Source organism: Apteryx mantelli, chromosome 38 (assembly GCF_036417845.1).
Source record: "Apteryx mantelli isolate bAptMan1 chromosome 38, bAptMan1.hap1, whole genome shotgun sequence".
Classification (NCBI taxonomy): domain Eukaryota; kingdom Metazoa; phylum Chordata; class Aves; order Apterygiformes; family Apterygidae; genus Apteryx; species Apteryx mantelli.
The window spans coordinates 76458-98544 of record NC_090015.1 but is presented as its reverse complement, the minus strand read 5'-3'; the positions used below and the strand labels follow the sequence as shown (position 1 = coordinate 98544).

At 75.2% G+C, this 22087-nt stretch overlaps 1 protein-coding gene across 1 annotated transcript in view; it reads left to right on the top strand.

Moving 5' to 3' along the window:
• TLCD3B (TLC domain containing 3B) overlaps nt 1-22087 on the top strand; it is a 57018-nt gene that overhangs the window by 438 nt on the left and 34493 nt on the right. The window contains exon 2 of the mRNA XM_067314898.1: nt 2509-2592. Coding sequence (XP_067170999.1) covers nt 2509-2592 — 84 coding nt within the window. The remainder of the gene's footprint in view (nt 1-2508; nt 2593-22087) is intronic.

Below are 22087 nucleotides of genomic sequence, written 5' to 3'. Positions count from 1 at the left end.
CGGGGACACCACAGGGACAACGAGGGGACGGTGAGGGGATGGGGACGGTGAGGGGACAATGAGGGGACAGGGACGGGGAGGAGGGGGATGGGGACACCACAGGGACGACGAGGGGATGGGGGGGGGACAGGGATGGGGACAGGGACGGGGACACCACAGGGACAATGAGGGGACGGGGAGGGGATGGGGACACCGTGGGGACGGGGACAGCGCGGGGACAACGAGGGGACAGCGACGGGGACACTGTGGGGACGGTGAGGGGATGGGGACAGTGTGGGGACGGTGAGGGGACAGCGACGGGGATGAGGGGGACGGGGACACCAGAGGGACAACAAGGGGACAGCGACGGGGACACTGTGGGGACGGTGAGGGGACGGGGACACTGCAGGGACAACGAGGGCACGGGGATGGGGACAGGGACACTGTGGGGACGGTGTGGGGACAACGAGGGGACAGCGACGGGGATGAGGGGGACGGGGACACCACAGGGACAACGAGGGGATGGGGGGGGACAGGGATGGTGCAGGGACGGGGACAGGGATGGTGCGGGGACAGGGACAGGGACGGCACAGGGACACTGTGGGGACGGGGACACCACAGGGACAATGAGGGGACGGGGAGGGGACGGGGACACCGTGGGGACGGGGACAGCGCGGGGACAACGAGGGGACAGCGACGGGGACACTGTGGGGACGGTGAGGGGATGGGGATGGTGTGGGGACAGTGAGGGGACAGCGACGGGGATGAGGGGGACGGGGACACCAGAGGGACAACGAGGGGACAGCGACGGGGACACTGTGGGGACGGTGAGGGGACGGGGACAACGAGGGGACGGTGTGGGGACAACGAGGGGACAGGGACGGGGATGAGGGGGACGGGGACACCACAGGGACAACGAGGGGATGGGGGGGGGACAGGGATGGTGCGGGGACGGGGACAGGGACGGCACAGGGACACTGTGGGGACGGGGACACCACAGGGACAACGAGGGGACGGGGACAGTGTGGGGATGGTGAGGGGACAGGGCCACTGTGGGGACAGGGACAGCACGGGGTCAATGAGGGGACAATGAGGGGACAGCGACAGGGACGCTGTGGGGACGGTGAGGGGACGGGGACAGGGACGGGGACAGGGACGGGGATGGGGGGGACAGGGACAGGAACACCACAGGGACACTGTGGGGACAGTGAGGGGATGGGGACGGTGTGGGGACAATGAGGGGACAGCGACGGGGATGAGGGGGACGGGGACGGGGATGGTGTGGGGACGGGGACAAGGACACTGTGGGGACGGTGAGGGGACGGGGACACCACAGGGACAACGAGGGGACAGGGATGGGGATGGGGACAGGGGTGGTGTGGGGACAATGAGGGGACAGTGAGGGGACGGGGCCACCATGGGGACGGGGACAGGGACACTGTGGGGACAGTGAGGGGACGGGGACAACGAGGGGACGGGGGGACAGGGATGGTGTGGGGACGGGGACAGGGACGGCACAGGGACGACGAGGGGACAGTGACAGGGACACTGTGGAGACAGGGACGGGGACAGGGACAGTGTGGGGACGGTGAGGGGACAGGGACACCACAGGGACAACAAGGGGACAGGGACGGGGACAGGGACAGTGTGGGGACGGTGAGGGGACAGGGACACAACAGGGACAACAAGGGGACAGGGACGGGGACGGGGACAGGGATGGCGCAGGGACAGTGACAGTGTGGGGACAACGAGGGGACGGCGACAGGGATGGTGCAGGGACGGGGATACCACGGGGACAGGGACGGTGTGGGGACAACAAGGGGACGGGGACAGGGATGGCCTGGGGATGGGGACAACGAGGGGACGAGGACACCACGGGGACAACGAGGGGACAGGGACAGTGCGGGGACGGGGACAGCGGTGGCACGGGGACAGGGACACCATGGGGACAGGGACAGCACGGCGATGGCAATGGGGACGGGGACAGTGTGGGGACAACGAGGGGACGGGGACGGCATGGGGACACCACGGGGACGGGGACAGGACAGGGACACCGCGGGGACAACAAGGGGACAGGGGTGGCACAGGGATGGGGACGGGGACACCATGGGGACAGAGATGGATGTGACACGGGGACAGGGACACCACAGGGATGGGGACACCATGGGGACAGGGACACTGTGGGGATGGGGACACCGTGGGGACGGGGACGGCAGCAGCTTGGGGACAGGGCTGGGGACGAGGCTGGTGGCGGCAGGGGGGACGGGGTGGCCGCGGGGGTGGCACCCGGCAGCCTTGTCCCCCCCGTGTCCCCTCGTGTCCCCTCATGTCCCTTGAGGTCCCCAGCCCTGTCCTTGTCCCCCCCTCCATGTCCCCATCCCTTGATGTCCCCGTCCCCTGGTGGCCCCGTCGCCTTCCCCGTCCCCATCCCTTGATGTCCCCAACGCCCGTGTCCTTGTCCCTGTCCCTCCGTGGCCCCGGCGTCCCCCCGTGTCCTGGGTGTCCCTGACGTCCCCGATGTCCCCGCAGGCTGGTGTCCTCGGTGCAGGCCATCATGGCCTCCACGGCCGGCTACATCATCTCCAGCTCCTGCCACCACGTCATCGATGACCAGTGAGTGCGGCCCGGCCCGGGCACCCGGGGGTGTCACCGGGACCCATAGGTGCCACCGGGACCCCTCGGTGCCACCATGACCCATGGGTGCCACTGAGACCCATAGATGCCACCATCTCCCCTGGGTGTCACCATGACCCATAGATGCCACCATGACCCATGGGTGCCACCATGACCCGTGGGTGCCACCAAGACCCAGAGGTGCCACCATGACCCAAGGGTGTCACCATGACCCATAGATGCCACCATGACCCAAGGGTGTCACCATGACCCATAGGTGCCTCCATGACCCATAGGTGCCTCCATGACCCATGTGTGCCACCATGACCCGTGGGTGCCACCATGACCCATAGGTGCCTCCATGACCTACGTGTGTCACCATGACCCCTGGGTGCCACTGAGACCCATAGATGCCACCATCACCCCTGGGTGTCACCAAGACCCATAGATGCCACCATGACCCATGGGTGCCACCATGACCCATGGGTGCCACCAAGACCCAGAGGTGCCACCTTGACCCATGGGTGCCACCAAGACCCATAGATGCCACCATGACCCAAGGGTGTCACCAAGACCCACAGATGCCACCATGACCAAGGGTGCCACCATGACCCATAGGTGCCACCAAAACCCATAGATGCCACCATGACCCCTAGATGCCACCATGACCCATAGGTGCCACCAAGACCCATAGATGCCACCTTAACCTGTGGGTGTCACCATGACCCATAGATGCCACCATGACCCATGGGTGCCACCATGACCCATAGATGCTACCATGACCTATAGCTGCCTCCATGACCCATGGGTGCCACCAAGACCCACAGATGCCACCATGACCCAAGGGTGTCACCAAGACCCATAGGTGCCACCATGACCCAAGGGTGTCACCATGACCCATAGGTGCCACCATGACCCATGGGTGCCACCAGGACCTACAGGGCACCCACACCTGCCCCGTGGCACCCACATGGCCCCTGGAGGCACCCAAGGGCACCAGCCCTGCCCCATAGCACCCATAGGGCACCCGTAGGACACCCATAGGGCCTCAACCCTGCCCCATAGCACCCATAGGGCTCCTGTAGGGCCCCAGTCCTGCCCCATAGCACCCATAGGGCACCCATAGGGCCCCCATAGGGCCCCAGCCCTGCCCCATAGCACCCATAGGGCACCCATAGGGCCCCAGCCCTGCCCCATAGCACCCATAGGGCCCCCATAGGGCCTCAACCCTGCCCCATAGCACCCATAGGGCACCCGTAGGGCCTCAACCCTGCCCCACAGCACCCATAGGGCTCCCATAGGGCCTCAACCCTGCCCCACAGCACCCATAGGGCACCCATAGGGCCTCAACCCTGCCCCACAGCACCCATAGGGCACCCATAGGGTCCCATAGGGCCCCAGTCCTGCCCCACAGCACCCATAGAGCAGCTACCCCTGCCCCACAGCACCCATAGGGCACCCAGGGGCACCCATAGGGCTCCCATAGGGCCCCCATAGGGCCCCAGCCCTGCCCCATAGCACCCATAGGGCCCCCATAGGGCCCCAGCCCTGCCCCATAGCACCCATAGGGCTCCCATAGGGTCCCAACCCTGCCCCATAGCACCCATAGGACACCCATAGGCCTCCCATAGGGCCCCAACCCTGCCCCACAGCACCCATAGGGCTCCCATAGGGCCTCAACCCTGCCCCACAGCACCCATAGGGCACCCATAGGGCTCCCATAGGGCCCCAACCCTGCCCCACAGAACCCATAGGGCTCCCATAGGGCCCCAACCCTGCCCCACAGCACCCATAGGGCACCCAAAGGGCCCCGGCGCCGGTGCAGGCAGCGGTTCAGCACTGGACAGCGCCCGGACGCCTGGGCCCTCCTAGGCGGCAGGAGGGGGGAGGGGCAGCGCCCGGACGCCTGGGTCCCTCGGAGGAGGCAGGAGGGGGGAGGGGCAGCGCCTGGACGCCTGGGCCCCTCGGAGGAGGCAGGAGGGGGGAGGGGCAGCGCCCGGACGCCTGGGCCCCTGGGAGCGAGGAGGGGGAGGGGAGGGCGCCCGGACGCCTGGGCCCCTCTCGGCGCTGCCCTTGGCGGGGGATTAAGCGCCAGCAGATGGGGATTAGCCCGGCTCGCCCGGACGCCTGGGCCCCTTTGAAGGGGGAGGGGCAGCGCCCGGACACCTGGGCCCCCTAGAGGTGACAGGAGACTCCCCGGACGCCTGGGCCCCTCCCGGACACCTGGGTCCCCCTAGAGGTGACGCGAGACTCCCCGGACGCCTGGGCCCCTCCCGGACGCCCGGGTCCCCCTAGAGGTGACGCGAGACTCCCCGGACGCCTGGGCCCCTCCCGGACGCCCGGGTCCCCCTAGAGGTGACGCCAGACTCCCCGGACGCCTGGGCCCCTCCCGCACGCCCGGGTCCCCCTAGAGGTGACGCGAGACTCCCCGGACGCCTGGGCCCCTCCCGGACGCCCGGGTCCCCCTAGAGGTGACGCGAGACTCCCCGGACGCCTGGGCCCCTCCCGGGCGCCCGGGTCCCCCTAGAGGTGACGCGAGACTCCCCGGACGCCTGGGCCCCTCCCGGGTCCCCCTAGAGGTGACGCGAGACTCCCCGGACGCCTGGGCCCCTCCCGGACGCCCGGGTCCCCCTAGAGGTGACGCGAGACTCCCCGGACGCCTGGGCCCCTCCCGGACGCCCGGGTCCCCCCAGAGGTGACGCGAGACTCCCCGGACGCCTGGGCCCCTCCCGGACGCCCGGGTCCCCCTAGAGGTGACGCGAGACTCCCCGGACGCCTGGGCCCCTCCCGCACGCCCGGGTCCCCCTAGAGGTGACGCGAGACTCCCCGGACGCCTGGGCCCCTCCCGGACGCCTGGGTCCCCCTAGAGGTGACGCGAGGCTCCCCGGACGCCTGGGCCCCTCCCGGACGCCCGGGTCCCCCTAGAGGTGACGCGAGGCTCCCCGGACGCCTGGGCCCCTCCCGGACGCCTGGGTCCCCCTAGAGGTGACGCGAGACTCCCCGGACGCCTGGGCCCCTCCCGGACGCCTGGGCCCCTCCCGGACGCCCGGGTCCCCCTAGAGGTGACGCGAGACTCCCCGGACGCCTGGGCCCCTCCCGGACGCCCGGGTCCCTCTAGAGGTGACGCGAGACTCCCCGGACGCCTGGGCCCCTCCCGGACGCCCGGGTCCCCCTAGAGGTGACGCCAGACTCCCCGGACGCCTGGGCCCCTCCCGGACGCCCGGGTCCCCTAGAGGTGACGCGAGACTCCCCGGACGCCTGGGCCCCTCCCGCACGCCCGGGTCCCCCTAGAGGTGATGCGAGGCTCCCCGGACGCCTGGGCCCCTCCCGGACGCCCGGGTCCCCCTAGAGGTGACGCGAGACTCCCCGGACGCCTGGGCCCCTCCCGGACACCCGGGTCCCCCCAGAGGTGACGCGAGACTCCCCGGACGCCTGGGCCCCTCCCGGATGCCCGGGTCCCTCTAGAGGTGACGCGAGACTCCCCGGACGCCTGGGCCCCTCCCGGACGCCTGGGTCCCCTAGAGGTGACGCGAGACTCCCCGGACGCCCGGGTCCCCCTAGAGGCGACGCGAGACTCCCCGGACGCCTGGGCCCCTCCCGGACACCCGGGTCCCCCCAGAGGTGACGCGAGACTCCCCGGACGCCTGGGTCCCCTAGAGGTGACGCGAGACTCCCCGGACGCCTGGGCCCCTCCCGGACGCCCGGGTCCCCCTAGAGGTGACGCGAGACTCCCCGGACGCCTGGGCCCCTCCCGGGCGCCCGGGTCCCCCTAGAGGTGACGCGAGGCTCCCCGGACGCCTGGGCCCCTCCCGGACGCCCGGGTCCCCCTAGAGGTGACGCGAGGCTCCCCGGACGCCTGGGCCCCTCCCGGACACCCGGGTCCCCCTAGAGGTGACAGGAGACTCCCCGGACGCCTGGGCCCCTCCCGGACACCCGGGTCCCCCTAGAGGTGACAGGAGACTCCCCGGACGCCTGGGCCCCTCCCGGACGCCTGGGCCCCTCTAGAGGTGACGCGAGACTCCCCGGACGCCTGGGCCCCTCCCGGACGCCCGGGTCCCCCTAGAGGTGGCGCCAGACTCCCCGGACGCCTGGGCCCCTCCCGGACGCCCGGGTCCCCCTAGAGGTGACACGAGTCTCCCCGGACACCTGGGTCCCCCTAGAGGTGACGCGAGACTCCCCGGACGCCTGGGCCCCTCCCGGACGCCCGGGTCCCCCTAGAGGTGACGCGAGACTCCCCGGACGCCTGGGCCCCTCCCGGACGCCCGGGTCCCCCTAGAGGTGACGCGAGACTCCCCGGACGCCTGGGCCCCTCCCGGACGCCCGGGTCCCCCTAGAGGCGACGTGAGGCTCCCCGGACGCCTGGGCCCCTCCCGGACGCCCGTGTCCCCCAGAGGTGACGCGAGGCTCCCCGGACGCCTGGGCCCCTCCCGGACGCCCGGGTCCCCCTAGAGGTGACGCGAGACTCCCCGGACGCCTGGGCCCCTCCCGGACGCCCGGGTCCCCTAGAGGTGACGCGAGACTCCCCGGACGCCTGGGCCCCTCCCCGGACGCCCGGGTCCCCCTAGAGGTGACGCGAGACTCCCCGGACGCCTGGGCCCCTCCCGGACGCCCGGGTCCCCCTAGAGGCGACGCGAGACTCCCCGGACGCCTGGGCCCCTCCCGCACGCCCGGGTCCCCCTAGAGGTGACGCGAGACTCCCCGGACGCCTGGGCCCCTCCCGCACGCCCGGGTCCCCCTAGAGGTGACGCGAGGCTCCCCGGACGCCTGGGCCCCTCCCGGACGCCCGGGTCCCACTAGAGGTGACGCGAGACTCCCCGGACGCCTGGGCCCCTCCCGGACGCCCGGGTCCCCCCAGAGGTGACGCGAGGCTCCCCGGACGCCTGGGCCCCTCCCGGACGCCCGGGTCCCTCTAGAGGTGACGCGAGACTCCCCGGACGCCTGGGCCCCTCCCGGACGCCCGGGTCCCCCCAGAGGTGACGCGAGACTCCCCGGACGCCTGGGCCCCTCCCGGACGCCCGGGTCCCCCTAGAGGTGACGCGAGACTCCCCGGACGCCTGGGCCCCTCCCGCACGCCCGGGTCCCCCTAGAGGTGACGCGAGACTCCCCGGACGCCTGGGCCCCTCCCGGACGCCCGGGTCCCCCTAGAGGTGACGCGAGACTCCCCGGACGCCTGGGCCCCTCCCGGACGCCCGGGTCCCTCTAGAGGTGACGCGAGACTCCCCGGACGCCTGGGCCCCTCCCGGACGCCCGGGTCCCCCTAGAGGTGACGCGAGACTCCCCGGACGCCTGGGCCCCTCCCGGACGCCCGGGTCCCCCTAGAGGTGACGCGAGACTCCCCGGACGCCTGGGCCCCTCCCGGACGCCCGGGTCCCCCTAGAGGTGACGCGAGACTCCCCGGACGCCTGGGCCCCTCCCGGACGCCCGGGTCCCCCTAGAGGTGACGCCAGACTCCCCGGACGCCTGGGCCCCTCCCGGACGCCCGGGTCCCCCTAGAGGTGACGCGAGACTCCCCGGACGCCTGGGCCCCTCCCGGACGCCCGGGTCCCCTAGAGGTGACGCGAGACTCCCCGGACGCCTGGGCCCCTCCGGGACGCCCGGGTCCCCCTAGAGGTGACGCGAGACTCCCCGGACGCCTGGGCCCCTCCCGGACGCCCGGGTCCCCTAGAGGTGACGCGAGACTCCCCGGACGCCTGGGCCCCTCCCGGACGCCCGGGTCCCCCTAGAGGTGACGCGAGACTCCCCGGACGCCTGGGCCCCTCCCGGACGCCCGGGTCCCTCTAGAGGTGACAGGAGACTCCCCGGACGCCTGGGCCCCTCCCGGACGCCCGGGTCCCCCTAGAGGTGACGCGAGACTCCCCGGACACCTGGGCCCCTCCCGGACGCCCGGGTCCCCCTAGAGGTGACGCGAGGCTCCCCGGACGCCTGGGCCCCTCCCGGACGCCCGGGTCCCCCTAGAGGTGGCGCGAGACTCCCCGGACGCCTGGGCCCCTCCCGGACGCCCGGGTGCCCCTAGAGGTGACGCCAGACTCCCCGGACGCCTGGGCCCCTCCCGGACGCCCGGGTCCCCCTAGAGGTGACGCGAGGCTCCCCGGACGCCTGGGCCCCTCCCGGACGCCCGGGTCCCTCTAGAGGTGACGCGAGGCTCCCCGGACGCCTGGGCCCCTCCCGGACGCCCGGGTCCCCCTAGAGGTGACGCGAGACTCCCCGGACGCCTGGGCCCCTCCCGGACGCCCGGGTCCCCCTAGAGGTGACGCGAGACTCCCCGGACGCCTGGGCCCCTCCCGCACGCCTGGGTCCCCCTAGAGGTGACGCGAGACTCCCCGGACGCCTGGGCCCCTCCCTGGACGCCTGGGCCCCTCCCGGACACCTGGGCCCCTCCCGCACGCCCGGGTCCCTCTAGAGGTGACGCGAGGCTCCCCGGACGCCTGGGCCCCTCCCGGACGCCCGGGTCCCCCCAGAGGTGACGCGAGACTCCCCGGACGCCTGGGCCCCTCCCGGACGCCCGGGTCCCCCCAGAGGTGACGCGAGGCTCCCCGGACGCCTGGGCCCCTCCCGGACGCCCGGGTCCCCCCAGAGGTGACGCGAGACTCCCCGGACGCCTGGGCCCCTCCCGGACGCCCGGGCCCCCCTAGAGGTGACGCGAGACTCCCCGGACGCCTGGGCCCCTCCCGGACGCCCGGGTCCCCCTGGAGGTGACGCGAGACTCCCCGGACGCCTGGGCCCCTCCCGGACGCCTGGGCCCCTCTAGAGGTGACGCGAGACTCCCCGGACGCCTGGGCCCCTCCCGGACGCCCGGGTCCCCCTAGAGGTGACGCTAGGCTCCCCGGACGCCTGGGCCCCTCCCGGACGCCTGGGCCCCTCTAGAGGTGACGCGAGACTCCCCGGACGCCTGGGCCCCTCCCGGACGCCCGGGTCCCCCTAGAGGTGACGCTAGGCTCCCCGGACGCCTGGGCCCCTCCCGGACGCCCGGGTCCCCCTAGAGGTGACGCGAGGCTCCCCGGACGCCTGGGCCCCTCCCGGACGCCCGGGTCCCCCTAGAGGTGACGCGAGACTCCCCGGACGCCTGGGCCCCTCCCGGACACCTGGGTCCCTCTAGAGGTGACACGAGTCTCCCCGGACGCCCGGGTCCCCCTAGAGGTGACGCGAGACTCCCCGGACGCCTGGGCCCCTCCCGGACGCCTGGGCCCCTCCCGGACGCCCGGGTCCCCCTAGAGGTGACGTGAGACTCCCCGGACGCCTGGGCCCCTCCCGGACGCCCGGGTCCCCCTAGAGGTGACAGGAGACTCCCCGGACGCCTGGGCCCTTCCCCGGACACCTGGGTCCCTCTAGAGGTGACGCGAGACTCCCCGGACGCCTGGGCCCCTCCGGGACACCTGGGTCCCCTAGAGGTGACGCGAGGCTCCCCGGACACCTGGGCCCCTCCCGGACGCCCGGGTCCCCCTAGAGGTGACGCGAGACTCCCCGGACGCCTGGGCCCCTCGCGGACGCCCGGGTCCCCCTAGAGGTGACACGAGACTCCCCGGACGCCTGGGCCCCTCGCGGACGCCCGGGTCCCCCTAGAGGTGACACGAGACTCCCCGGACGCCTGGGCCCCTCCCGGACGCCCGGGTCCCTCTAGAGGTGACGCGAGACTCCCCGGACGCCTGGGCCCCTCCCGGACGCCCGGGTCCCCCCAGAGGTGACGCGAGACTCCCCGGACGCCTGGGCCCCTCCCGGACGCCCGGGTCCCCCTAGAGGTGACGCGAGGCTCCCCGGACGCCTGGGCCCCTCTAGAGGTGACGCGAGACTCCCCGGACGCCTGGGTCCCCCTAGAGGTGACGCGAGACTCCCCGGACGCCTGGGCCCCTCCCGGACGCCTGGGCCCCCCTAGAGGTGACGCGAGACTCCCCGGACGCCTGGGCCCCTCCCGGACGCCTGGGCCCCCCTAGAGGTGACGCGAGACTCCCCGGACGCCTGGGCCCCTCCCGCACGCCCGGGTCCCCCTAGAGGTGACGCGAGACTCCCCGGACGCCTGGGCCCCTCCCGGACGCCCGGGTCCCCTAGAGGTGACGCGAGACTCCCCGGACGCCTGGGCCCCTCCCGGACGCCCGGGTCCCCCTAGAGGTGACGCGAGACTCCCCGGACGCCTGGGCCCCTCCCGGACGCCCGGGTGCCCCTAGAGGTGACGCGAGACTCCCCGGACGCCTGGGCCCCTCCGGGACGCCCGGGTCCCCCTAGAGGTGACGCGAGACTCCCCGGACGCCTGGGCCCCTCCCGGACGCCCGGGTCCCTCTAGAGGTGACGCGAGACTCCCCGGACGCCTGGGCCCCTCCCGGACGCCCGGGTCCCCCTAGAGGTGACGCCAGGCTCCCCGGACGCCTGGGCCCCTCCCGGACGCCCGGGTCCCCCTAGAGGCGACGCGAGACTCCCCGGACGCCTGGGCCCCTCCCGGACGCCCGGGTCCCCTAGAGGTGACGCGAGACTCCCCGGACGCCTGGGCCCCTCCCGGACGCCCGGGTCCCCCTAGAGGTGACGCGAGACTCCCCGGACGCCTGGGCCCCTCCCGGACGCCCGGGTCCCCCTAGAGGTGACGCGAGACTCCCCGGACGCCTGGGCCCCTCCCGGACGCCCAGGTCCCCCTAGAGGTGATGCGAGACTCCCCGGACGCCTGGGCCCCTCCCGGACGCCCGGGTCCCCCTAGAGGTGACACGAGTCTCCCCGGACGCCCGGGTCCCCCTAGAGGTGACACGAGTCTCCCCGGACACCTGGGTCCCTCTAGAGGTGACGCGAGACTCCCCGGACGCCTGGGCCCCTCCCGGACGCCCGGGTCCCCCCAGAGGTGACGCCAGACTCCCCGGACGCCTGGGCCCCTCGCGGACGCCCGGGTCCCCCTGGAGGTGACGCGAGGCTCCCCGGACGCCTGGGCCCCTCCCGGACGCCCGGGTCCCCCTAGAGGTGACGCGAGACTCCCCGGACGCCTGGGCCCCTCCCGGACGCCCGGGTCCCCCTAGAGGTGACGCGAGACTCCCCGGACGCCTGGGCCCCTCCCGGACGCCCGGGTCCCCCTAGAGGTGACGCGAGACTCCCCGGACGCCTGGGCCCCTCCCGGACGCCCGGGTCCCCCTAGAGGTGACGCGAGGCTCCCCGGACGCCTGGGCCCCTCCCCGGAAGCCTGGGCCCCTCCCGGACGCCCGGGTCCCCCTAGAGGTGACGCGAGACTCCCCGGACGCCTGGGCCCCTCCCGGACGCCCGGGTCCCCCTAGAGGTGACGCGAGACTCCCCGGACGCCTGGGCCCCTCCCGCACGCCCGGGTCCCCCTAGAGGTGACGCGAGACTCCCCGGACGCCTGGGCCCCTCCCTGGACGCCTGGGCCCCTCCCGGACACCTGGGCCCCTCCCGCACGCCCGGGTCCCTCTAGAGGTGACGCGAGGCTCCCCGGACGCCTGGGCCCCTCCCGGACGCCCGGGTCCCCCCAGAGGTGACGCGAGACTCCCCGGACGCCTGGGCCCCTCCCGGACGCCCGGGTCCCCCCAGAGGTGACGCGAGGCTCCCCGGACGCCTGGGCCCCTCCCGGACGCCCGGGTCCCCCCAGAGGTGACGCGAGACTCCCCGGACGCCTGGGCCCCTCCCGGACGCCCGGGCCCCCCTAGAGGTGACGCGAGACTCCCCGGACGCCTGGGCCCCTCCCGGACGCCCGGGTCCCCCTGGAGGTGACGCGAGACTCCCCGGACGCCTGGGCCCCTCCCGGACGCCTGGGCCCCTCTAGAGGTGACGCGAGACTCCCCGGACGCCTGGGCCCCTCCCGGACGCCCGGGTCCCCCTAGAGGTGACGCTAGGCTCCCCGGACGCCTGGGCCCCTCCCGGACGCCTGGGCCCCTCTAGAGGTGACGCGAGACTCCCCGGACGCCTGGGCCCCTCCCGGACGCCCGGGTCCCCCTAGAGGTGACGCTAGGCTCCCCGGACGCCTGGGCCCCTCCCGGACGCCCGGGTCCCCCTAGAGGTGACGCGAGACTCCCCGGACGCCTGGGCCCCTCCCGGACGCCCGGGTCCCCCTAGAGGTGACGCGAGACTCCCCGGACGCCTGGGCCCCTCCCGCACGCCCGGGTCCCCCTAGAGGTGACGCGAGGCTCCCCGGACGCCTGGGCCCCTCCCGGACGCCCGGGTCCCCCTAGAGGTGACGCGAGACTCCCCGGACGCCTGGGCCCCTCCCGGACGCCTGGGTCCCCCTAGAGGTGACGCGAGGCTCCCCGGACGCCTGGGCCCCTCCCGAACGCCCGGGTCCCCCTAGAGGTGACGCGAGGCTCCCCGGACGCCTGGGCCCCTCCCGCACGCCCGGGTCCCCCTAGAGGTGACGCGAGGCTCCCCGGACGCCTGGGCCCCTCCCGGACGCCCGGGTCCCTCTAGAGGTGACGCGAGACTCCCCGGACGCCTGGGCCCCTCCCGGACGCCCGGGTCCCCCTAGAGGTGACGCGAGGCTCCCCGGACGCCTGGGCCCCTCCCGGACGCCCGGGTGCCCTAGAGGTGACGCGAGACTCCCCGGACGCCTGGGCCCCTCCCGGACGCCCGGGTCCCCCCAGAGGTGACGCGAGACTCCCCGGACGCCTGGGCCCCTCCCGGACGCCCGGGTCCCCCCAGAGGTGACGCGAGACTCCCCGGACGCCTGGGCCCCTCCCGGACGCCCGGGTCCCCCTAGAGGTGACGCGAGACTCCCTGGACGCCTGGGCCCCTCCCGGACGCCCGGGTCCCCCTAGAGGTGACAGGAGACTCCCCGGACACCTGGGCCCCTCCCGGACGCCCGGGTCCCCCTAGAGGTGACGCGAGACTCCCCGGACGCCTGGGCCCCTCCCGGACGCCCGGGTCCCCCTAGAGGCGACGCGAGACTCCCCGGACGCCTGGGCCCCTCCCGGACGCCCGGGTCCCCCTAGAGGCGACGCGAGACTCCCCGGACGCCTGGGCCCCTCCCGGACGCCCGGGTCCCCCTAGAGGTGACAGGAGACTCCCCGGACGCCTGGGCCCCTCCCGCACGCCCGGGTCCCCCTAGAGGTGACGCGAGACTCCCCGGACGCCTGGGCCCCTCCCGGACGCCCGGGTCCCCCTAGAGGTGACGCGAGACTCCCCGGACGCCTGGGCCCCTCCCGGACGCCCGGGTCCCCCCAGAGGTGACGCGAGACTCCCCGGACGCCTGGGCCCCTCCCGGACGCCCGGGTCCCTCTAGAGGTGACGCGAGACTCCCCGGACGCCTGGGCCCCTCCCGGACGCCCGGGTCCCCCTAGAGGTGACGCGAGGCTCCCCGGACGCCTGGGCCCCTCCCGGACGCCCGGGTCCCCCTAGAGGTGACGCGAGACTCCCCGGACGCCTGGGCCCCTCCCGGACGCCCGGGTCCCTCTAGAGGTGACGCGAGACTCCCCGGACGCCTGGGCCCCTCCCGGACGCCCGGGTCCCCCTAGAGGTGACGCGAGGCTCCCCGGACGCCTGGGCCCCTCCCGGACGCCCGGGTCCCCCTAGAGGTGACGCGAGGCTCCCCGGACGCCTGGGCCCCTCCCGGACGCCCGGGTCCCCCTAGAGGTGACGCGAGACTCCCCGGACGCCTGGGCCCCTCCCGGACGCCCGGGTCCCCCTAGAGGTGACGCGAGACTCCCCGGACGCCTGGGCCCCTCCCGGACGCCCGGGTCCCCCCAGAGGTGACGCGAGACTCCCCGGACGCCTGGGCCCCTCCCGGACGCCTGGGCCCCTCTAGAGGTGACGCGAGACTCCCCGGACGCCTGGGCCCCTCCCGGACGCCCGGGTCCCTCTAGAGGTGACGCGAGACTCCCCGGACGCCTGGGCCCCTCCCGGACGCCTGGGCCCCTCCCGGACGCCCGGGTCCCCCTAGAGGTGACGCAAGACTCCCCGGACGCCTGGGCCCCTCCCGGACGCCCGGGTCCCCCTAGAGGTGACGCGAGACTCCCCGGACGCCTGGGCCCCTCCCGGACGCCCGGGTCCCCCTAGAGGCGACGCGAGACTCCCCGGACGCCTGGGCCCCTCCCGGACTCCTGGGTCCCCCTAGAGGTGACGCGAGACTCCCCGGACGCCTGGGCCCCTCCCGGACGCCCGGGTCCCTCTAGAGGTGACGCGAGACTCCCCGGACGCCTGGGCCCCTCCCGGACTCCTGGGTCCCCCTAGAGGTGACGCGAGACTCCCCGGACGCCTGGGCCCCTCCCGGACGCCCGGGTCCCCCTAGAGGTGACGCGAGACTCCCCGGACGCCTGGGCCCCTCCCCGGACGCCCGGGTCCCCCCAGAGGTGACGCGAGACTCCCCGGACACCTGGGCCCTTCCCGGACGCCCGGGTCCCCCTAGAGGTGACGCGAGACTCCCCGGACGCCTGGGCCCCTCCCGGACGCCCGGGTCCCCCTAGAGGTGACGCGAGACTCCCCGGACGCCTGGGCCCCTCCCGGACGCCCGGGTCCCCCTAGAGGTGACGCGAGACTCCCCGGACGCCTGGGCCCCTCCCGGACGCCCGGGTCCCCCTAGAGGTGACGCGAGACTCCCCGGACGCCTGGGCCCCTCCCGGACGCCCGGGTCCCCCTAGAGGTGACGCGAGACTCCCCGGACGCCTGGGCCCCTCCCGGACGCCCGGGTCCCCCTAGAGGTGACGCGAGACTCCCCGGACGCCTGGGCCCCTCCCGGACGCCCGGGTCCCCCTAGAGGTGACGCGAGACTCCCCGGACGCCTGGGCCCCTCCCGGACGCCCGGGTCCCCCTAGAGGTGACGCGAGACTCCCCGGACGCCTGGGCCCCTCCCGGACGCCCGGGTCCCTCTAGAGGTGACGCGAGACTCCCCGGACGCCTGGGCCCCTCCCGGACGCCCGGGTCCCCCTAGAGGTGACGCGAGGCTCCCCGGACGCCTGGGCCCCTCCCGGACGCCCGGGTCCCCCTAGAGGTGACGCGAGACTCCCCGGACGCCTGGGCCCCTCCCGGACGCCCGGGTCCCCCTAGAGGTGACGCGAGACTCCCCGGACGCCTGGGCCCCTCCCGCACGCCCGGGTCCCCCTAGAGGTGACGCGAGACTCCCCGGACGCCTGGGCCCCTCCCGGACGCCCGGGTCCCCCTAGAGGTGACAGGAGACTCCCCGGACGCCTGGGCCCCTCCCGGACGCCCGGGTCCCCCTAGAGGTGACGCGAGACTCCCCGGACGCCTGGGCCCCTCTAGAGGTGACGCGAGGCTCCCCGGACGCCTGGGCCCCTCCCGGACACCTTGGTCCCCCTAGAGGTGACGCGAGGCTCCCCGGACGCCTGGGCCCCTCCCGGACGCCCGGGTCCCCCTAGAGGTGACGCGAGACTCCCCGGACGCCTGGGCCCCTCCCGGACACCTTGGTCCCCCTAGAGGTGACGCGAGACTCCCCGGACGCCTGGGCCCCTCCCGGACGCCCGGGTCCCCCTAGAGGTGACGCGAGACTCCCCGGACGCCTGGGCCCCTCCCGGACGCCCGGGTCCCCCTAGAGGTGACGCGAGACTCCCCGGACGCCTGGGCCCCTCCCGGACGCCCTGGTCCCCCTAGAGGTGACGCGAGACTCCCCGGACGCCTGGGCCCCTCCCGCACGCCCGGGTCCCCCTAGAGGTGACGCGAGACTCCCCGGACGCCTGGGCCCCTCTAGAGGTGACGCGAGACTCCCCGGACGCCTGGGCCCCTCCCGGACGCCCGGGTCCCCCTAGAGGTGACGCGAGGCTCCCCGGACGCCTGGGCCCCTCCCGGACGCCCGGGTCCCCCTAGAGGTGACGCGAGACTCCCCGGACGCCTGGGCCCCTCCCGGACGCCCGGGTCCCCCTAGAGGTGACGCGAGACTCCCCGGACGCCTGGGCCCCTCCCGGACGCCCGGGTCCCCCTAGAGGTGACGCGAGACTCCCCGGACGCCTGGGCCCCTCCCGGACGCCCGGGTGCCCCTAGAGGTGACGCGAGGCTCCCCGGACGCCTGGGCCCCCCTAGAGGTGACGCGAGACTCCCCGGACGCCTGGGCCCCTCCCGGACGCCCGGGTCCCCCTAGAGGTGACGCGAGACTCCCCGGACGCCTGGGCCCCTCCCGGACGCCCGGGTCCCCCCAGAGGTGACGCGAGACTCCCCGGACGCCTGGGCCCCTCCCGGACGCCCGGGTCCCCCTAGAGGTGACGCCAGACTCCCCGGACGCCTGGGCCCCTCGCGGACGCCCGGGTCCCCCTAGAGGCGACGCGAGACTCCCCGGACGCCTGGGCCCCTCCCGGACGCCCGGGTCCCCCTAGAGGCGACGCGAGGCTCCCCGGACGCCTGGGCCCCTCCCGGACGCCCGGGTCCCCCTAGAGGTGACGCGAGGCTCCCCGGACGCCTGGGCCCCTCCCGGACGCCCGGGTCCCCCTAGAGGTGACGCGAGGCTCCCCGGACGCCTGGGCCCCTCCCGGACGCCCGGGTCCCCCTAGAGGTGACGCGAGGCTCCCCGGACGCCTGGGCCCCTCCCGGACGCCCGGGTCCCCCCAGAGGTGACGCGAGACTCCCCGGACGCCTGGGCCCCTCCCGGACGCCCGGGTCCCCCCAGAGGTGACGCGAGACTCCCCGGACGCCTGGGCCCCTCCCGGACGCCCGGGTCCCCCTAGAGGTGACGCGAGACTCCCCGGACGCCTGGTCCCCTCCCGGACACCTGGGTCCCCCTAGAGGTGACGCGAGACTCCCCGGACGCCTGGGCCCCTCCCGGACACCTGGGTCCCCCTAGAGGTGACGCGAGACTCCCCGGACGCCTGGGCCCCTCCCGGACACCTGGGTCCCCCTAGAGGTGACGCGAGACTCCCCGGACGCCTGGGCCCCTCCCGGACACCTGGGTCCCCCTAGAGGTGACGCGAGACTCCCCGGACGCCTGGGCCCCTCCCGGACACCTGGGTCCCTCTAGAGGTGACGCGAGACTCCCCGGACGCCTGGGCCCCTCCCGGACGCCCGGGTCCCCCTAGAGGTGACGCGAGACTCCCCGGACGCCTGGGCCCCTCCCGGACGCCCGGGTCCCCCTAGAGGTGACGCGAGGCTCCCCGGACGCCTGGGCCCCTCCCGGACGCCCGGGTCCCCCTAGAGGTGACGCGAGACTCCCCGGACGCCTGGGCCCCTCCCGGACGCCCGGGCCCCTCTAGAGGTGACGCGAGACTCCCCGGACGCCTGGGCCCCTCTAGAGGTGACACGAGACTCCCCGGACGCCTGGGCCCCTCCCGGACGCCCGGGCCCCTCTAGAGGTGACGCGAGACTCCCCGGACGCCTGGGCCCCTCCCGGACGCCCGGGTCCCCCTAGAGGTGACGCGAGACTCCCCGGACGCCTGGGCCCCTCCCGGACACCTGGGTCCCTCTAGAGGTGACGCGAGACTCCCCGGACGCCTGGGCCCCTCCCGGACGCCCGGGTCCCCCTAGAGGTGACGCGAGACTCCCCGGACGCCTGGGCCCCTCCCGCACGCCCGGGTCCCCCCAGAGGTGACGCGAGACTCCCCGGACGCCTGGGCCCCTCCCGGACGCCCGGGTCCCCCTAGAGGTGACGCGAGACTCCCCGGACGCCTGGGCCCCTCCCGGACGCCCGGGTCCCCCTAGAGGTGACGCGAGACTCCCCGGACGCCTGGGCCCCTCCCGCACGCCCGGGTCCCCCCGGAGGTGACGCGAGACTCCCCGGACGCCTGGGCCCCTCCCGCACGCCCGGGTCCCCCTAGAGGTGACGCGAGGCTCCCCGGACGCCTGGGCCCCTCCCGGACGCCTGGGTCCCCCTAGAGGTGACGCGAGACTCCCCGGACGCCTGGGCCCCTCCCGCACGCCCGGGTCCCCTAGAGGTGACGCGAGGCTCCCCGGACGCCTGGGCCCCTCCCGCACGCCCGGGTCCCCCTAGAGGTGACGCGAGACTCCCCGGACGCCTGGGCCCCTCCCGGACGCCCGGGTCCCCCTAGAGGTGACGCGAGACTCCCCGGACGCCTGGGCCCCTCCCGGACGCCCGGGTCCCTCTAGAGGTGACGCGAGGCTCCCCGGACGCCTGGGCCCCTCCCGGACGCCCGGGTCCCCCTAGAGGTGACGCGAGACTCCCCGGACGCCTGGGCCCCTCCCGCACGCCCGGGTCCCCCTAGAGGTGACGCGAGGCTCCCCGGACGCCTGGGCCCCTCCCGGACACCTTGGTCCCCCTAGAGGTGACGCGAGACTCCCCGGACGCCTGGGCCCCTCCCGGACGCCCGGGTCCCCCTAGAGGTGACGCGAGGCTCCCCGGACGCCTGGGCCCCTCCCGGACGCCCGGGTCCCCCTAGAGGTGACGCGAGGCTCCCCGGACGCCTGGGCCCCTCTAGAGGTGACACGAGACTCCCCGGACGCCTGGGCCCCTCCCGGACGCCCGGGTCCCCCTAGAGGTGACGCGAGACTCCCCGGACGCCTGGGCCCCTCCCGCACGCCCGGGTCCCCCTAGAGGTGACGCGAGGCTCCCCGGACGCCTGGGCCCCTCCCGGACACCTTGGTCCCCCTAGAGGTGACGCGAGACTCCCCGGACGCCTGGGCCCCTCCCGGACGCCCGGGTCCCCCTAGAGGTGACGCGAGGCTCCCCGGACGCCTGGGCCCCTCCCGGACGCCCGGGTCCCCCTAGAGGTGACGCGAGACTCCCCGGACGCCTGGGCCCCTCCCGGACGCCCGGGTCCCCCTAGAGGTGACGCGAGGCTCCCCGGACGCCTGGGCCCCTCCCGGACGCCCGGGTCCCCCTAGAGGTGACGCGAGACTCCCCGGACGCCTGGGCCCCTCCCGGACGCCCGGGTCCCCCTAGAGGTGACGCGAGGCTCCCCGGACGCCTGGGCCCCTCCCGGACGCCCGGGTCCCCCTAGAGGTGACGCGAGACTCCCCGGACGCCTGGGCCCCTCCCGGACGCCCGGGTCCCCCTAGAGGTGACGCGAGGCTCCCCGGACGCCTGGGCCCCTCCCGGACGCCCGGGTCCCTCTAGAGGTGACGCGAGACTCCCCGGACGCCTGGGCCCCTCCCGGACGCCCGGGTCCCCCTAGAGGTGACGCGAGACTCCCCGGACGCCTGGGCCCCTCCCGCACGCCCGGGTCCCCCTAGAGGTGACGCGAGACTCCCCGGACGCCTGGGCCCCTCCCGCACGCCCGGGTCCCCCCAGAGGTGACGCGAGACTCCCCGGACGCCTGGGCCCCTCCCGGACGCCCGGGTCCCCCTAGAGGTGACGCGAGACTCCCCGGACGCCTGGGCCCCTCCCGGACGCCTGGGCCCCTCCCGGACGCCTGGGTCCCCCTAGAGGTGACGCGAGACTCCCCGGACGCCTGGGCCCCTCCCGGACGCCTGGGCCCCTCCCGGACACCTGGGTCCCCCTAGAGGTGACGCGAGACTCCCCGGACACCTGGGCCCCTCCCGCACGCCCGGGTCCCCCCAGAGTTGACGCGAGACGCCCCGGACGCCTGGGCCCCTCCCGGACGCCCGGGTCCCCCTAGAGGTGACGCGAGACTCCCCGGACGCCTGGGCCCCTCCCGGACGCCCGGGTCCCCCTAGAGGTGACGCCAGACTCCCCGGACGCCTGGGCCCCTCCCGGACGCCCGGGTCCCCCTAGAGGTGACGCGAGCCTCCCCGGACGCCTGGGCCCCTCCCGGACGCCCGGGTCCCCCTAGAGGTGACGCGAGACTCCCCGGACGCCTGGGCCCTTCCCGGACGCCTTGGTCCCTCTAGAGGTGACGCGAGACTCCCCGGACGCCTGGGCCCCTCCCGGACGCCCGGGTCCCCCTAGAGGCGACGCGAGACTCCCCGGACGCCTGGGCCCCTCCCGGACGCCCGGGTCCCCCTAGAGGTGACGCGAGACTCCCCGGACGCCTGGGCCCCTCCCGGACACCTGGGTCCCCCTAGAGGTGACGCGAGACTCCCCGGACGCCTGGGCCCCTCCCGGACGCCCGGGTCCCCCTAGAGGTGACGCGAGACTCCCCGGACGCCTGGGCCCCTCCCGGACGCCCGGGTCCCCCTAGAGGTGACGCGAGGCTCCCCGGACGCCTGGGCCCCTCCCGGACGCCCGGGTCCCCCTAGAGGTGATGCGAGACTCCCCGGACGCCTGGGCCCCCCTAGAGGTGACGCGAGACTCCCCGGGCGCCTGGGCCCCTCCCGGACACCCGGGTCCCCCTAGAGGTGACGCGAGACTCCCCGGACGCCTGGGCCCCTCCCGGACGCCCGGGTGCCCCTAGAGGTGACGCGAGACTCCCCGGACGCCTGGGCCCCTCCCGGACGCCCGGGTCCCTCTAGAGGTGACGCGAGACTCCCCGGACGCCTGGGCCCCTCCCGGACACGTGGGTCCCTCTAGAGGTGACGCGAGACTCCCCGGACGCCTGGGCCCCTCCCGGACGCCCGGGTCCCCCTAGAGGTGACGCGAGACTCCCCGGACGCCTGGGCCCCTCCCGCACGCCTGGGCCCCTCTAGAGGCGACGCGAGACTCCCCGGACGCCTGGGCCCCTCCGGGACACCCGGGTCCCCCTAGAGGTGACGCGAGACTCCCCGGACGCCTGGGCCCCTCCCGGACGCCCGGGTCCCCCTAGAGGTGACGCGAGACTCCCCGGACGCCTGGGCCCCTCCCGGACGCCCGGGTCCCTCTAGAGGTGACGCGAGACTCCCCGGACGCCTGGGCCCCTCCCGGACGCCCGGGTCCCCCTAGAGGTGACGCGAGACTCCCCGGACGCCTGGGCCCCTCCCGGACGCCCGGGTCCCCCTAGAGGTGACGCGAGACTCCCCGGACGCCTGGGCCCCTCCCGGACACCTGGGTCCCTCTAGAGGTGACGCGAGGCTCCCCGGACGCCTGGGCCCCTCTAGAGGTGACGCGAGGCTCCCCGGACGCCTGGGCCCCTCCCGGACGCCCGGGTCCCCCTAGAGGTGACGCGAGACTCCCCGGACGCCTGGGCCCCTCCCGCACGCCCGGGTCCCCCTAGAGGTGACGCGAGACTCCCCGGACGCCTGGGCCCCTCCCGGACGCCCGGGTCCCCCTAGAGGTGACGCGAGACTCCCCGGACGCCTGGGCCCCTCCCGGACGCCTGGGCCCCTCCCGGACACCCGGGTCCCCCTAGAGGTGACGCGAGACTCCCCGGACGCCTGGGCCCTTCCCGGACGCCCGGGTCCCCCTAGAGGTGACGCGAGACTGCCCGGACGCCTGGGCCCCTCCCGGACGCCCGGGTTCCCCTGGAGGTGACGCGAGACTCCCCGGACGCCTGGGCCCCTCCCGGACACCTGGGTCCCCCTAGAGGTGACGCGAGACTCCCCGGACGCCTGGGCCCCTCCGGGACGCCCGGGTCCCCCTAGAGGTGACGCGAGACTCCCCGGACGCCTGGGCCCCTCCCGCACGCCCGGGTGCCCCTCGAGGTGACGCGAGACTCCCCGGACGCCTGGGCCCCTCCCGGACGCCCGGGTCCCCCTAGAGGTGACGCGAGACTCCCCGGACGCCTGGGCCCCTCCCGCACGCCCGGGTCCCCCTAGAGGTGACGCGAGACTCCCCGGACGCCTGGGCCCCTCCCGGACGCCCGGGTCCCCCTAGAGGTGA